Here is a 17,022-nt window from a genome sequence, read left to right as displayed (position 1 = left end):
TAAAACTGTCATTACTAGCCATGATTTTTAGTGGCAATTATACATGAACAGACCAAAGATATATACACATTATTAATTAAGAGGAGTCTACTTTATAAGTTTACTTGAGGGAAAAACAACAATTGACTCATTAAATGTTGATGAATCAGACAAGTGACAATTTATTGCAGTGGTTAGAGAATACAAGTAAGATGAGATTATTCCTTTCATGAAGACAAATAATTATGATGCTTTTCAGTGGTTATAGATATAAAACAGTGCAGTTTATCTTCATATATATTTTTATTTTCAGGTTAATTATATTTGTACCTTTAGGTACTCCTTGAATCTGAAGTCACATACCCTCTTAATTCAAAGTGTTTTAATAAATCACCCATTTTATTAATTTTATGTTTTAAAGACTTTATTTATTCTTTTTTATATATTTATTTGAGAGTGAGAGAATATGTGTATGAGGGGGTATGGGACAGAGGGAAGGGAGAGAATTTCAAGCAGACTCCATGCTAAGCATGGAGTGGAGGCAAGACTGGATCTTATAACCCTGAGATTATGACTTAAGCCATAACCAAGAGTCCCATCCTTAACTCACTGAGACACTCAGGAACCCTAGTAAGTTACCTATTTTAATTCATCAATCTGAAGTTATCAAGAAATCCTTCTATTGAAACCCATGAATATCTCATCCACCAAATTTGAGAAATTATTATCAGTCAGAAAACACTGGATAATATAAAACTATGCTGCATTTTCCACCAAGAAACATTCCAGGCAGGGTTCAACAATATGATATTCATTTAGAATGTTCCTATGTGCCAAATATAGGTCTCAGCCTCACCTTTGCTGTTGATCTCACAGAGTCATGTCTAATCACAAATATCCTGTAGTTCCAAGAGATAAATCAACAATGCAACTGCTTTTCCCTATGGTCCTTAAGATTATGTAATTTATTCCTTGTTTAGATATGACATTGATTTTTTTGTCTAATTTGTGGATTATGTCACAAATAATTTGGGACTGTATATTTATTTCTTGATTCTTTTAATATATATTTTGTAAATCACATTAATGCTGGGATTCTTATTGGTATGGATACTCAGTGAAAGATACATGTTAATGAAAGAGATACATATTCTACAGTAAAAAAAAAAAAAAAAAAAAAGATAAGAAAGAAAAAGAAAAACGTTTCCAGGGTAAGATAAGGACATTGAGTTCAAAAAATTTTTATCTGGAATGATAAAAAAGATGAAAATGACAAATGACAAATAAAAATAACCATGGCAGAAAATCTCCATTGGCTTTCCAGAGTGTCTAGACAGAATGTATGGGGTTGGCAGTAGATTGTTTACAGGCGCACGTGGGACAATGAGTTAAATTTACAAGACCTTACTTTACCTTACAACCATTTAAAATTACCATGAATTTCCTGTCATATCCAGAAATCTTTGTAAGTATAATGTTGTAGAAACCTATTTGTTGGTTTTTTTCCTCAGTAAATACAGGAAAGTTATAGAAATCAGCAATTTCTCATTAAGGTATCAGCATTTCTCATGAGATGAGCAATATATAAGCCCCTGTAGCCTTTGGGAAGTTATAGTACTGGTTCATGAGGATCTCCTTATTCTTGCCAGAATAGGCTGCAAATGCAACTCACTTGAGGGAGTTATTTCTCGTTCTTGCCGTTATTTTAACAGCAAGGTTTAAGGTTTAATGTTTTTACTCTTTGAAGGTAAAAACTATTTAAAGTGAGTACTGTTCAAATAAATGTATCTTCCCTGTAAAAAACTTCTCAGCAGCACATTCCCCAATTGATACTGAGTCAATAGCCTATTTTTACTTAAGTTTAGTTACATAATTTCATGAATCAGGAGAATGCTAATTAGCAAATAAAAATATGAGATAAGAGGTAGTGCCTAGCATGCAATGACAAAAATTCATTTCAGATTTTCAGTCTGTTCTTTAACTTCTGGCCTAGATTTCTAGGCTTTATATGTGTGCCTATCATTAGATGTCAAAGTGGTTGAGTCAGTGCATGGTAAAGTAGGATAATACATTGTAAAGTAATATCTAAATATAAAACTTTCACAAGTGAAAGCTGAGAAATTTATATAATTTCAAAGGTATCTTGGAAAAAGTCATGGAAGAGACATTCATGGAAGATATCATCAGAAGTTACATTGCAGAATGCAAGGGGTCAGATGAAAACATGGCCTCTACTGGATGCCTTATGATTTGCACTCTACATCTTCCAACTAATCTGCTCGTTTCCATGGATATTGGGGCTCTCTGACAACATAGATGACTGAGAACTCACCTTTTATTTATATGATTATTTTTCATCTATCTGCACTGAGTTACTTGAGGGAAAGGAAAAGCCAAAAGATACTGTTAGTACCTTAAAAAACTTCCAGAAGACTGAAAGATAAATATGTCCATGGAGATTGTGAACATATGAATATTTATCCAAGATATATGTTTCCTTTGCTCAAGTTAGAAGCTGATTTCATAAGGATTATTCTAGAAATATATAAGTGACCCTAAAGCACTCTCTGCTATAATCTTAAGAAATTACCCAGAATACGGGTGCGTATCTCCTGGGTTTTAACACAGTATACAATAGGGTTGAGAACAGGAGGAATCAGCAGGTATACATAACCCATAATAATGTGCACCAGCGGTGGAACATGTTTTCCAAAGCGATGGATAATGGATACCCCCAGCATAGGGACATAGACCAGCAGCACAGCACAAATGTGGGAGACACAAGTGTTAAGGGCCTTGAATTGTTCTTCCTGGGAAGCAATGCTTAGCACAGTGATCAGAATCTTCACATAAGAGAGGAGAATGAGTACAGAATCTACTCCAAAGGTGATGAGAATGATGATGAGGCCATAGATGCTATTTATTCGGTGGTCAGAACAGGAGAGTTTAATGATATCTGGATGCAGGCAGTAGGAGTGGGAGAGCACATTAGCCTTACAAAACCTGAGTCGCTTAATGAGAAAGGGTCCTGGAAAGATGACAACCACAGCCCGTAGCAGAAGCCCTACACCTATCTTAGCGATGGTGGAATCAGTCAAAATAGTAGTGTACCTCAGTGGGTTGGAGATGGCCACATAGCGGTCAAAAGCCATGGTGAGGAGGATGCCTGACTCCATTAGGGAAAACACATGAATGAAGAACATCTGGATGAGGCAGGCATCAAAGTCTATTTCACGAACATTAAGCCAGAAAAGCTTGAGTAGTGTGGGCAGGGTAGCAGCACAGAGTCCCAGGTCTGTAGCAGCCAACATGGAGAGAAAAAGGTGCATGGGTGCATGAAGTGACTGTTCTACCCGAATAACCACCAAGATGGTGATGTTCCCCATTAGGGCAATCAGGTAGAGGGCACAAAACAAGATGGAAATCACTGGATGTGAGTCTTCCAGACCAGGGAAACCACTCAGCAGAAAGGGTCTGTACGTACTACCATTGAAAAAGACCATGACGTGTCGTTTGGAGTAATCAATAATCTTTGTGTCCAGAGTAAACCAGTTAGGATCAGCACACCATCAACATGAGCCTTATGTCACGAAGCTGACATTCTGTGGATATGCCGTTGACTATATAAATTCCGTTCACCACCTATTCAAAGCTGTAATCAAAGAGAAACATGCAGGCACTAATAAACTTTCAGACAAGAGCTTGTAATAAGAAACTTGTATCAGTATGTATTTTCCCCAAATAATAAGAAATGAAATATTGTGTAAAAACATAGTCTCTAATTTTTTCTAACATTTCTAATATAAAGTGTGGTATGGTTTCTAGCAGAGAACAACCTGAAACTTGTTTCAGGATTAAAGTCTAAACAAATAGGAGCAAATTGGAAAAACTCTCCAGTTTTCTTATGCTTGTGTTCCCTCTTCAGTCCACTAAGAGAATCAAGTGCTGAAAATAGGGAAGTGTGGATATCACCCACACAGAGTTCCTATCTTTGCAAAGAGAACAATCTCAGATCCCTGATTACATTAGAATCTCTATCACTACATAAGCTCAGGGCCCTGTTAGGAGATGATGCTAACTCCATTATTCCTGTATCTTTATTCTCTCTCAACTTCATTTTGAAAGTGTGGACCAAAGAACAAGACTGGAGTCCAAGAAGTCCGTATTCTTCTGTTCCTCATCTGACACTAACTATTTGATAGTGACTAAGTTGCTTCTGATCTCTGAACTAAGTTTTTTTTTTTTTTAATTTTAAAATACTTTTTTTTTTTTAAAGATTTTATTTATTTATTTGACAGAGAGAGATTACAAGTAGGCAGAGAGGCAGGTAGAGAGAGAAGGAGGAGGAAGCAGGCTCCCTGCTGAGCAGAGAGCCCGATGCGGGACTCGATCCCAGGACCCCGAGATCATGACCCAAGCCGAAGGCAGTGGCTTAACCCACTGAGCCCTTAAGTGATGTGAAGTTAAGTAAATGATCTTCTAAAGACTCTTGCCAAGAGGATCTACTTGGTTAATTTATAATTTTTTTAACAAGTAAGTATTTAAAAAATTATTATGTACCTACAAAACTGCCAATTCTAGATATTGTCTTGTGCAATCAAAATATAAAGTGGACCAGATTACAATGCTATGCAGCTACATGTATCTTGTGTTGGGAAAGCTCTCTGGGAGGGAATATAAGAGGTCATATTTAAGTGGTCCTAAAGGTGGGGAAAAAGTGCCCATGTTGGGTTCTGTGATGGGATAGGAAAATTCCATAAAGATAGAAAAACCATGAAGCAAAGGAGAGTATGAAAAGTTCTGGAATTTATAACAATTTGCAGAATAAGTTTTGGATATAGATAAAGCCTTGATATGAGAAACATTATGAAACAAGACAGAAGTAAGTAATCTTAAAAAAATCCATATTATTCCTAAATAAATTAATGTAAGTGCTAATTTTGAATGAGTGTGTATGTGTGTGTGTGTGTGTGTGTGTGTTTTTGAGAGGGTGAATGGTATGTTCATGTTATTAAAAGATGATTCTAGTTGCTCTGTGGTCAGTTAATTGCATGAGAAAATTTTATAATTCTCAGTAAGGTTATTCCCCTGTTTGGGAAGCTGTATATGGATAACAATAGCTAAATTCTGCTGAAAAGGACTAATACGATAGGTCTGGGACTGTAACAACTTTAAAGATCATCTCCATAAAATATATGAGACCCCTATGAAAAAAATTCTTATTCACTCTTACTTTTCTGATGAAGTATCAAGCTTTTAGAAGGAAAGTGATTTTCTTCAGAAATGGCTATTAAGCTGCAAGACACTGAATTCAGTGGAGGCAAGAAAATACACAATCTATTAATTTTGCCATACTATGACTGATTTCCTAAATGGACCATCTCAGTACAAACAAAGGAAAACACTGGGTTTTGCTTGGCTTCAGTGGTTGTATGGCCTTGGGCAAATAATTTTACCTCTTTTAGCCTAAGGTTTGTACCTTCACATTATGGATAGTAACTGTAATAATGTCTATAACATACAAGTTCTGTGAGAAGTAGATGAGATGATACATATTAAGAATATATAACTTAGTCTGGTATGAAGGATCTTCTTAGAAATATTGGCTATTAAGAATATTTCTGAGGACACATGTTTCTATGCTGTATCAAAGAAAACAAATAGGTCACCTGAGTCTGTGTTGCTAGCTACAGAAACAATTAGGAAGTGAGCACCATACATTTCATCAATAAGATCCCATGAGTTCTTCCTATCAGGGCATGGCATTCCCCAGAGACTTACTTACTGATCATTGCTTGCTTGCATCTAGCATCTCCATTGCTCATTTTGTAAACCTAGTGAGTCCCAGCAAATTTGCATCTTTAGAATGAGTACAGTGAACCAAGATCAAAAGGAAGGAGTGTTCCACCAGCCTCAGTCTCATTATACAAATAGATACGTAGAGGAAATGAAATCTGTGGACAAGGATGACCTTTTAAGACCTCCTTTCCTGGAATTTCTGTTAGGAACAAGAAAGATACCTGATTTTCCACCATAAAAGAAAGATACCTGGTTTTCCACCATAGACAAGAAGTCAGTACTTGGGATCATAAGCATAAAAGAAATATTCCTAAAATTATGTCTAGGAGCAGACAGTTAATTAACTCTGTGTGTGTGTGTGTGTGTGTGTGTGTGTGTGTGTCTGTTTACCAGCCAGTATCTGAATTCTTCTGAAGTTTCCCTATAGAAATCATGTCTATCTCCCATGAGAACCATGGGTGTTTCCCAAAGTCCATAAATCTTATGTAGCTATTTTCTTCCACCACTTTATAAGGCATAAATCAATCTTTCTTTTGCACTATTATCTATAGTATTTTTCTATCCTAAGTAGGATCTTAATGCAGATCACTTGGGAGAAATGCTATGCAATTAACATTAGATTCTGTGGGTAGTAGCAAATGAATTATATGGGCTAGTTTTTAATTACACTGGGTTACTAATTATAGAATACATGGGCAAGATCTTTTCTTTGATTTTTTCGCATGTTAACCTGTTTTTTCACTGTATCTGTGTTTATGGTAGAGGAGACTATTGTTTACCTGACTGCATGGGCACACACATATCAGAGTAACAGAAAAAGAAAAAAACAAAAAGAAAGGGAAGGGAAAATCCACAGAGAAACATATATTAATGTTGAGTAAGGTTGAGGCTGAACTGTTCATATTATATTAACTAAGAAAGACTGCAATACTTCAAATATTTAAATGCTGTGAAGATGGGCAGAAGATACTTTCACTTTAAATATAAATAGGAATTGATATAGTTAATTACAATGGTGAAAATGTTGAGGATGATGATAGTCAACATGACAGCATTGACGATACTCAATCAGAAAAAGAAAGCCTCTGCAAGAATAATTTTCAGCGTCCTCCTCTCTGTGCCTATGTGATAACACAAGGCGGGAATACAGGTGATCCTGCAGATGAAGCGTGTTGGCTATTGATCCTCAAGAAAAGAGAGAGGAACCATAGGAAATGGATAGTAAATGCTGCAGTGATTGATTGGATATGAACTTGTTTGAGCAGAAAAATGTCTAAGAAAATGATTGCCTCAAAGTGGTACCCTTCAGAGTGGTCCATTCTTAAATAAATAAGTAATCAGAATGAACATCAGTAAACACATTATGAAAATGAAACATAGTAAATGGGGTACTCAGGACATCAAAGTTAAAGGCAGTGCAGGATTATACATTATCATACACATACACAGAAGACAAAAGGAGGGGATACTGTCTTGAAACAAATTCCAAATAAATATAATGAATGATCACCTTAATGAACTCAGCCAAATGAACCTATGTTTAAAAGATATCTTACATCACATTTGATTGAAAAAGTGCAATAATCATCTTCACATGACATCCTGGCTTAGAGATGTGAGAGGCAATCTTCATTAACTTATGTAGTTTATAAAACGGTATCATTCTCTTAATAAATAAAAATGTAAAGATTTCTTCACGAGGACAAGTTCAGAATAACAATTGTATCAATCTGTGGATTAAGGAAGACTAATATTTTATTGGATTCATCAGTGTTTTTAAACATGACTTTTCTGGGGTGCCTGGGTGGCTCAGTGGGTTAAGCCTCTGCCTTCGGCTCAGGTCATGATCTCGGGGTCCTGGGATCGAGCCCACATCAGGCTTTCTGCTTAGCAGGGAGCCTGCTTCCCCCCTACCCCTACCTGCTTCTCTGCCTACTTGGGATCTCTGCCTGTCAAATAAGTAAATAAAATCTTTTAAAAAAAAATCTTAAAAAACAAAACAAAGCAAAACATGACTTTTCTACCTTACAATCCTGGAGTTTTTCAGAGGAACATGGATCACAATGATCCTGGTGCTATCCTAAAGTGGCAGAGGGCTGATGTTGGCCCTTAACTATCAGAGACACCGTGGGTATAACTAAATTCCTTCCCACACATGTTCCCCAAACTCTTGCCAGTACAGATTGTTGTAGTCTTACAAGTTTTCAGTGAATAAACTAACTAAAATCGGAGGGATGAGATTGGTTAAGAAGGATGTCATCTTATGTTTTGCACGAGGTTAACGTGCTGCCATTATTTTTCCAGAGTCCAAACTTGCAAGTCTTGCATGTGTACTTCTTCAGTTATGTGTGTATTCAAAAAAAAAAAAAATGAGTCATGTGGTTCCTTGACATCTGGATGATTAAGTCTAGAATGAAACACAACATCATTACATAATTGTTGGGACTATGACAATGAGGAAAAGGAACCCACATTTACAGTGGAGTTGGGAGGCTGTGAGGGGTGCTCTCCTGTACCTGCCACATGTTGTGTTTGCATAATCAGCAAGGAGAGGAAATTGTTTTGACAGGGGAGGACACTTTTCTCATAGGAATTTTATCTCCTACTCTTTTTTTAATTTAAATTCAATTAGCCAACATATAATACATCATTAGTTTCATATGTAGTGTTCAATGATCAATTAGTTGTGTATAACACCCAGTGTTCATTCCAGCAAGTACCCTCCTTAATACCCATCACCCAGTCACCCCATCCCCCGCCCATCCTCATTTCCACAGCCCTCACTTTGTTTCCATGAGTCAAGAATCTCTCGTGGTTTGTCCCCCTCTCTGATTTCTTCCTTCTCCTGCTTTTAAGAAAAAGAAAGACGATCCCTCCCTGTTTTAGCAGCAACACATTAACCACTGCCTGCAGCCAGTGGGAATCTGCCACAACCTCGAAATCTCTTTCTGCTCCATAAACTTTTGTACGAAGCAGTCCTCCCCAATGTCCTCCTAAAATTGAATAAAAGCTTACTTTCCCTTGGTCTTCTCAGACTTACCTATGGTTTGATATCATTTGCTCGTCCCAATTAGTTAGTTCTTTGCTATTCCTAAATAAACTCATTTTGCTGCTAAAACAACTGGCCATTTTATTTTTAAGGTTGACATTACCCAGGTACAGTGAACACAGACTCCCCTCAGGTCAGCCCGTCTGTCTGGCATGTAAGTGTGCCTCCCATTAGTGTCCCATGTGGAACTGGAAAAAGGTAAGGAAGAGAGCCTTCAGGACTCTAACAAGGATCAACCCCAGACTCCTGTGCCTAATGGAATAGGCATTAAGTTAAAGCAGTCAACAAACAGGACACATACAAAAATGAGCTTTAAGAGTAATGAGTAACACTGAAGTGGGACACAAAGGAGTTCTGCTGTGCATTGCCTTACCTGACCACAGGTTCTGTGGGAATGAGGTTGAGCACCCATCTCACCTGAGGAGGCCTTCAGTTCTCTCACAGTCTTATAGCTTTTCCAATAAGCTCAGCTACAGGTAAGTTTTTGAACATTGAAGGCTCCCAAGGGCATGGAGGCAAATGGCTTCCCGGTGGTATCATGGTAAGACACTACTGGGAATTGGATTTTAAGTCTTTACTTTTAACATCATAGTAATTAGAGAATTCAGGATTAGGTTGTTGGGGGCAAAAGCGGTGAATCCTCCTCAGCTATCTCTGGAGCCTGCTCCTCAGCAGGATTGTTTGAGTCTCAGAAGTTTTGATTCTTTTCAATATCATATGTATGCATTAGAGAAAAAAAGGTAGTGTCTAGTCCCTTTTTTTAAATAAAGCCTTTTTATCCTGAATATAGTAGATCTCCACATCTGTCCTTCAGAATCTTAACAGATCATAAAGAAGCCTTAAGGGGATTCAATCATGTAGATCATGGAGATGGTCTTAACATCTTAGTCTCTCAAGGCTTTGTCCTTGGAATAGCTCTTTGTGTAGAAATGGTGAATGGAAAGTCCATGCCAAGGTGGGAAGTTGCAGTAAGGAGCCTGTCATTGCCAAGGTCCAGCTGTGGGGTTAGTTGGGAGTCACCACCTCTTGATGACCTCCTTTAACACTCCATCCCTCACGACAAGCTCTCCCATGCCCCCTCTTCTGCAATGTGCCCTGAGCAGTGAGCAGGAGTTTCAGTAGTATGGGTTGAAGGAGGGTTCATCTGCTATCTGCCTGCTTTGGAAGCACATGTCCCAGCAACAGTAGAGACTCATGCAAGAGAAAACATAGATTAAGATAACAATTGCCAAAATAAGCAACATATTTTTTCCTCCAAGAGCCCCATGATCCAAACCACTGATGTATTAAGTTCTCTAGGCTGGGAGACAGATAACTCAGTGTCCTCAAGTAATTTAATAAAGATGATTTACTAGCAGACTCATGAGATATGAACATGCAACATTCTCTTTGGATAATTTCACAGGGGAGCAGTGATAATATCCAAGTCCATGTTACTTTGGAGGACAGCTGTTCCCATTAGAAAATTTTAGTGTTCAGTAAAGACAGGCTTTGCTGACTATCATTTCATTTTGTCAAGTGAATTTAGTGGAGGCTTCTATATGTGCTATATCGTGTCCTCCAGGTCAGAGGAGGGAACAAAGACAGTGGCCAAATGATTGTACCACTGAAAAACACAATATGCACACCTGGCCTTGAGAGAGGGAGGTCAGCCAGCCCCTTTAAGAACCTAGCCAGGTGTGCATACCATGCATGTGGGCTAGGCGAAACAGTACTGCCAGCTGGGAGAATGATTTGGGGTATGATATGCCAGCCCGAGACCTCCATTATCCTCTCCTTTCTCTCAGAGGTGGGTGTTCCATTGCTGGTAGAGGATGCTTCCATAGTTCTGGCCCATAGCAGGACAATAGGATCCAAGTAGAGACTGAGTAGTTCCCCCTCACACAAAGCTGTGAAGTAACTCACCTACCCTGGTGGGAGTCCCCATGGCAAATTCCAATAGGTAACACCTTTTCCAGGCGTGTTGACCTTGATGCTCTTGGCAACATAGCACGTTGATCCACACTGAGTAGTGGAATGGTTGTTATCTCCTGCAATGTGCATAGCTTTATGATGTTGAGTGTCCTGGCAGACGTCCCCAGTCTCACATAGGGGGCAACAGGCCCTACTGGTTGATTATTTGATTATTCAGATGTATGAAAACCTGGGACAGTACTTTAGCCCACCCAGCAAAGGTGGTTTTACTTGTTAATCATTTAATAAGCTGCTTTAATATTGCATTCTTCCTATCAATCCTGTTGCTTGTGGATTATAGGGGAGGATGGAACCTCCATTCAATGTCATGTTCTTTCACTTGGACTGCATATGAAGACATTTGAAATGTGACCCTTGATTATTGTGTATTTGGTGAGAGTGTCTAGAAATAACACTCAGCTTTTAAATTCCCTGAGGGTGACAGCCCTGTTTGTAGCATGACAGGGAAAGCTTGGGGTAGACCAGACAACGTGTTTACACAAACCAAGGCATATTTAGAACATCGACTCAGAGGAATGGGACCAATATCATCAATTTCTTAATCCCTCACCAGTTGGGAGCTCTGTGGTTGGCCAGACTCCTTTGGCAGCTGCTTTGGGTGTTGCTCAGAAAACAGAGACTATACTGTTCCTGCATTAATCAAGTCACTATTCCCAGGGCAATCTGTCATCCTTGACAAAATGCCTTCCCACCTGACACTACAGTGCCTACTTTTTCTTTGTGATCATCTGCTGAATCTACTGCAGGGTCAGTTGCTAGAGTGTGTACCCAAGCTAGTGTAGCAGTTTCCTGATGGCCAGGGAATGTCAGCACCTTATGAGCTGGGAAATGGAACACAGGAAGGACTGCTGCAGATTCTTGCAGGTGAACCCAAATGTCTTTCCTTATATCCCAACCACACAAGGGCTTATTCGTGATCATCCATCTTCCTGCTTCCCATTCTTCAAGCTGTGGGGTTAGTCTTTTTAAGTCCAACTGATTTGTCAGAAGTCTAGGGTAATTACTATTATAAATTTTCTTGTATTAGGGGTTGGATGGAGTGGGGCACATTGTCTTTTTCACTCTCATGACATCCTCCCCTTTATTCTGTTCACTTTCCCCCGATGCCACCTCTATTTGTCCAAATTAGACTGTGATACAAGACCTCAAACTTTAATCCATGGCAGCCTGAACCTTCTTCTCTTTGCCAAATGACACGCTAAGTTCTTCAACTTATTACTCTGTTCTCCCACCTTTGTCTATAGCCCCAAAGCTTGCAGAGTAGTGGACACCTGTATGTCCTTCTCTAAACTAGGATATTTCTCCAACTTTCTAGCTCAAGTTTTAGCCTCTCACTGGGCATTGGTGGCCGCCAGTTTGCCCACAGGGGATGCCTCCCCATAGTGGCCACCATGTGCTTCCCTTCTTTGCCAGAGTGCAATACATGTAGTTTCTCAAACAAAGGTATTAGACCAGCTGTTGTTTTCTGGGGTCCCATATTACTGTGTTGTACACAAGTATGTGGTATATGGGCCATGCCTCTCCACACAAAGTCTGATGGCCAACTCCATATTCTCCTGCCAACACCTCTTCTCCAGAACACATTTCCTCTATCTCCTGGCTGGCTCATCAATTGTTAGTTCATAAACCGGACTAATCGTAAATGGCAACATATAACTATAGAAAGAGATAGGCTACACTAGACAAATAGGTGACTGGTTTAATAAGCAAGGGAGCTTACTCATGAGGCTTTTATTGGGTGGTCACAAGATGAGTAGCTCTCTTCACCTGTGCACAGGAATCTTACAAGTTTATGTAGAGGCCTTCATGGGTTTTGGTCATATACAGTATCCAGGTGGTCTCAGAAACACACTGCTCTCCCAAGACTGAGTCCTTGGAACAAGTCCTAGTGCAGGGATGGTGAGTGGAATGTATATTCCAAAACAGTGGAGTGAGTGAGGAGCCCAATTGCCTGGACCTAGCTCATGAGTTGAACACTGGCCAAATCTTCGTAATGACCTCCTCCAAAAACATGAACACAATATTGATAACAAAACAATTATATATATTATCTTCCTTGAACTACATCTTCCAGAATTCTTGTATATATTTCATGATTTTTTTCAATAAATGTCATGTGTGGTTTATTTATCAAAAATAGTGGGGCACTGTCGTGGGGCACTTGGGTGGCTCAGTTGGTGGAGCATCAGATTCTTGATCTCCATTCAGGTTGATCTCAGAGTTGTGATTTTGAGTACTGCATTGGTGTTTATGCTGGATGTGGAGCCTAGTTTAAAAATATATATATAGAGAGAGATTCAACAATAGGACTTAAACCCTCTTTGCAGGGTAGTGTTCAGAGCAGTAGCTGTGTGTAATTTTAGTTTTCTTTTTTATTTATTTCTTTTATATTCCTATCACACCTCAGTAAAGAACTGATCTTCACATTTTTCCCCTAATCAGTGTAACAATAAAAAACAAGACACATATCCAAGAACTAGAAAATGGTTAAGTGAATAATAGAACATAAAATTAAATATGTATTTTGTGACCATTAAAATTATAATTACGAATACCATAACATTAAAAGTAATGTCTTTACTGCATATTTTTTTCTCATAGGATATTAGGAATTATGTATGTGTAATCAAGGCAAAAATCATTATGTAAAGCCAATGTGATTATAAGTTTGAAAAATTTAGTGCAAGAAGCACATCTGTAAACTATATTTGACCAACCAGTATGCCTTTACTGAAGATAGTTTCAGAGTGAAACAAATTCCATTGAAGAAATTATTCTTTTTGTTCCCTTTTCTCAAATCTTTAATAAAAATGTTGGGAAATTACCTCTGAGGACTTGACGCTATCTCTGTTCAGGATTCTGCTCCAGCATAAGTTGGAGAGAATGCATGCACCCCTGGGCCACTTTCCTGGCTCCTATGAGGTGGTGGTTCCAGATCTATTATATAGTTGAGGTGAGCTGAAAAGGCAGAAGATTATAAAAAGACAGGCCATGAACTTTGGATGATTCAGGACAGGTAATATCAAAATAACACAAAACCTCAAATCTCCATCATCAATAGCATGGAGAATGAGGCCCAGAGGACTTCATAAAGGTGAAAGGGGTATGAAAGCCGAATAGCATTGGAAGAGTCAAATGAGCCCTCAGGCAGTAAGAGTGAGGAAATCATGGGACGAGGATTAGTATCTTCTATGAAGGAACTTCCTTATCAAATTAACAAGAGGCCATAAAATCATTTTTATTATGCTTTTCTCTTTCATTCTATCAGTCCTATCAATTTTGATTTGACTATGATGTTTCTTGTACCGCAATTTTCCTTCTCTCCAGTAGTTTTACACTATTCCCATCTGATTTGTTCTCCAGGAAAGGCAGGCAACCCAGCTGAGGTTTTCCAAGGATAACTAATGGCAGTGAGAACAGGGGACCGAAAAGTAGCAGCTCTTTGACCTCCTGTTTAGTCAAATCCTAAGACGAAGCGGGTGTACACCAGATGCAAGGACAACCCAGGTTTTCTAATCAAGAATCTGAGAATGAAGAGTTCTAGGCTGTGATACAGAAGGAAGCACTTGGAAAGAGAGGGGTTGTAAGTTTATTCTCTTTTTCCAATTCTGCATGCTCAGGAAGGCTAACTGCATTTGTCCTGTCTGCTGAAGAGAAGCAGGAGCTTTGAGACTTACCAAAGAAAAATCAGTTCCTGTAACTTCAAGGGGACCCAGAGAAAATAATTCCAAGCAGGTATTGTGCCACTTGGCTTCCGGGGAAATAGACAATATGACAATGTCCCCAACAGGATCCAGGCTGCCCCCCTCCTTCATGTTCTTACTCCTTACGGCAGAATACTCAAAGGGCTCTGAATTGTTCATTCAGGACCCAGTCACTAAATCTCCAGAAGAAAGTAAACACCAAAAAACGGTGATTACAATGGTTGATGCCTATGGAAAGAAAATTTGTACAGAAAAATATTCTTTTGGTAATGGGTCTTCTGCATGGGCCACATAATTCCCTTGAGTGAAATGTATGTGGAATTTCACACTCAATATTTCAATTGCTGTTCAGTGTTTCTAAATTTGCTTAATTTTTCTCTGTAGCTTTTTTTAAATTTGGAAGACTCTTATCAGATTTTCCTCTCTTTTAAATCATATACTCGTAATATTTTACTGTTCTGCCAGATCACCCTTTCTTTTTATTTTCATTATTGCCTTGCTCCTATTTTACTAGAGGTTATTGTTGGTGTTATTTTAAAATTCTTAATTCATACTGTTTTTCTGAAAATAAATAAATTGGAAAAAAAAAGTAAAACAAAACAAAACAAAAAAAAAATAAAATAAAATTCTTAATTCAATGTTTATTTATTTTTCTTTTAACATTCATATAATAAAGCCAACGAACTCTATGAATTTACTGCAAACGCACAATTAGCATTATGCCATGTAGATGACAATGTTCTCATACTTTACAATTTTACAAGAACGTGTTGTTTTGAACTTGATTTTCTCTTTAATTGAAAAGCCAATCTGAAAAGCAAATTTAATTGCACAATGATGGGTGTGCTTTACTTGTCCTTTACATACTACTATCTCATTTCTAAACTGTTTTATTTGCTGAAATAAAGCGACTATGCAAAAAAAATATTGAAATAAACTATTTATTAGGCCAATTCCCAATTCCATTACCAAGTAATTTGGGATTTCCTTTTTTTTTAAATTTAATTTTTTTTCAGTGTTCCAAAATTCATTGTTTATGGATTTGCTTTTTTGTCTTTTTTTTCTTTTTCATTTTAAATGAGAAAGATCAGCCTATGCTCACTGCTTCCCAACTCCAAAACTGAATGATGTTTATCTCTTCTCCCATGCCATCCTCCAGGCTGCAGAAGTAGTAATCCTTTTAATCCTTTTTAATCCTTTTTCTCTGACTACACCTGGAGTGGGTGTTGGGACCATGAGAAGTTCTGCATCTTCTATATATTTCTCAACAGAGATAGAGTTTTCTGCTCAATCACCCTTTGGGTCATCTTCGGAACAGTAATCAAACCTGCAGTTTTCACTTTTATAAGCTCTCTCTTTCCTGTATCTTCAGCGGGTTTTAGTTGCTGTGATTTCTGTCTCTCTAAGGTTACCATGTGCCACAATCATTATCCTTGTGTATCTGGTCCGTAAACTGTCCTCAGAGTTAACAGCAGGACCTGTGAGCATGCACACCTCAGCTCTCTGCTAGACCCCACAACCTACAAAACTCTGAATTCTGACCCTGTTGAATGGGAGGTTGAAGGAAAGAGGAAGTGCTTGAAGGAGATTGAGACATTAACTGAGGCATGAGGATTATTGCCTGTTTCAAAAATTGTTTCCTGTCATAAGAGGGTGGCTCCTAATTTTTGTTTAATTTGAAGAGAAACATGCAGATGTTCCCTGGCTTAGAACATTTTGCTGTCACTCTTTTACCTCTCATTCCTTAGAAGAAGAACCTAGATTATATGAAATTAATATTATTTATTAATACATGCTAATTAGATGTAGCATAGTGGATAATCTAGTAAAATTTAGGAAAGAATCTCCTGTTTTTTTCATTCTACAGTTTCATTGCCATATAAATCTGTTTAAGGAACAGTTCTGGACAAGTGAATTCTAAATGAAGTGAGGCAATTACAGTTAGAGTTCTGCTATGATCATTCCCATGTAATAGCAAATTCCCTATAGAGCCCCTCCCAGGATATATGGAAAACAATGCTATACTTCTAAATAGATCAAGGAAATCAAAAGAAACATTAGAAAGCCATTTGGTGAAAAAATAATGATACTGTTATGCTGAAAATAAATAAACGAAAAAAAATAATAATAAAAACTTGGAAAAAATGAAAATGAAAATGAAACTTGTTAGAATTAGTGAGAAATCACTAATTCATTACTTTTTCTTCAAAATGGAAAAATAATGCTTGTCTGTTATACAACTTTTTTTTTTAAAAAATAAGGATTGTTATAAAGAAGCAATACTTTGCTACTGTCTCCTTGGGTGTACAATTCCCAAATTCTGCTAACAGATTGGTTTGTAATATTTTGGACTTTTCTCTCTGCTGCGGTATATACAAAGGATATTATTTAGGCAACCATATTATGTATAATACATAGAAATTTTCTTTTGCCAATTCACAGTGTATCATGGTGGTTTCACCAGTGAAGTTGATAGCACAAGGAGGCAGAGATAAAAGCTTATGTCTCAAACAACTA

The 17,022-nt window shown here is 37.9% G+C and overlaps 1 protein-coding gene across 1 annotated transcript; it reads right to left on the bottom strand.

Moving 5' to 3' along the window:
• Window positions 1-2,549: 2,549 nt before the first annotated feature.
• On the bottom strand, window positions 2,550-3,482 carry LOC122914152 (olfactory receptor 51L1-like). The gene has a single exon (XM_044260784.1). The coding sequence runs from the start codon at window positions 3,480-3,482 to the stop codon at window positions 2,550-2,552; it is 933 nt and encodes a 310-aa protein (XP_044116719.1).
• Between the last annotated feature and the right edge of the window lie 13,540 nt (window positions 3,483-17,022).

Source organism: Neovison vison, chromosome 7 (assembly GCF_020171115.1).
Source record: "Neovison vison isolate M4711 chromosome 7, ASM_NN_V1, whole genome shotgun sequence".
NCBI lineage: Eukaryota > Metazoa > Chordata > Mammalia > Carnivora > Mustelidae > Neogale > Neogale vison.
Note: the sequence above shows the minus strand (reverse complement) of the source record. Positions and strands in the feature narration are given on the sequence as shown.

What these genes read in the sequence shown, in the direction of transcription:
- LOC122914152 (XM_044260784.1), bottom strand. Translation starts at nt 3,482, where the DNA reads ATGGTCTTTTTCAATGGTAGTACGTACAGACCCTTTCTGCTGAGTGGT.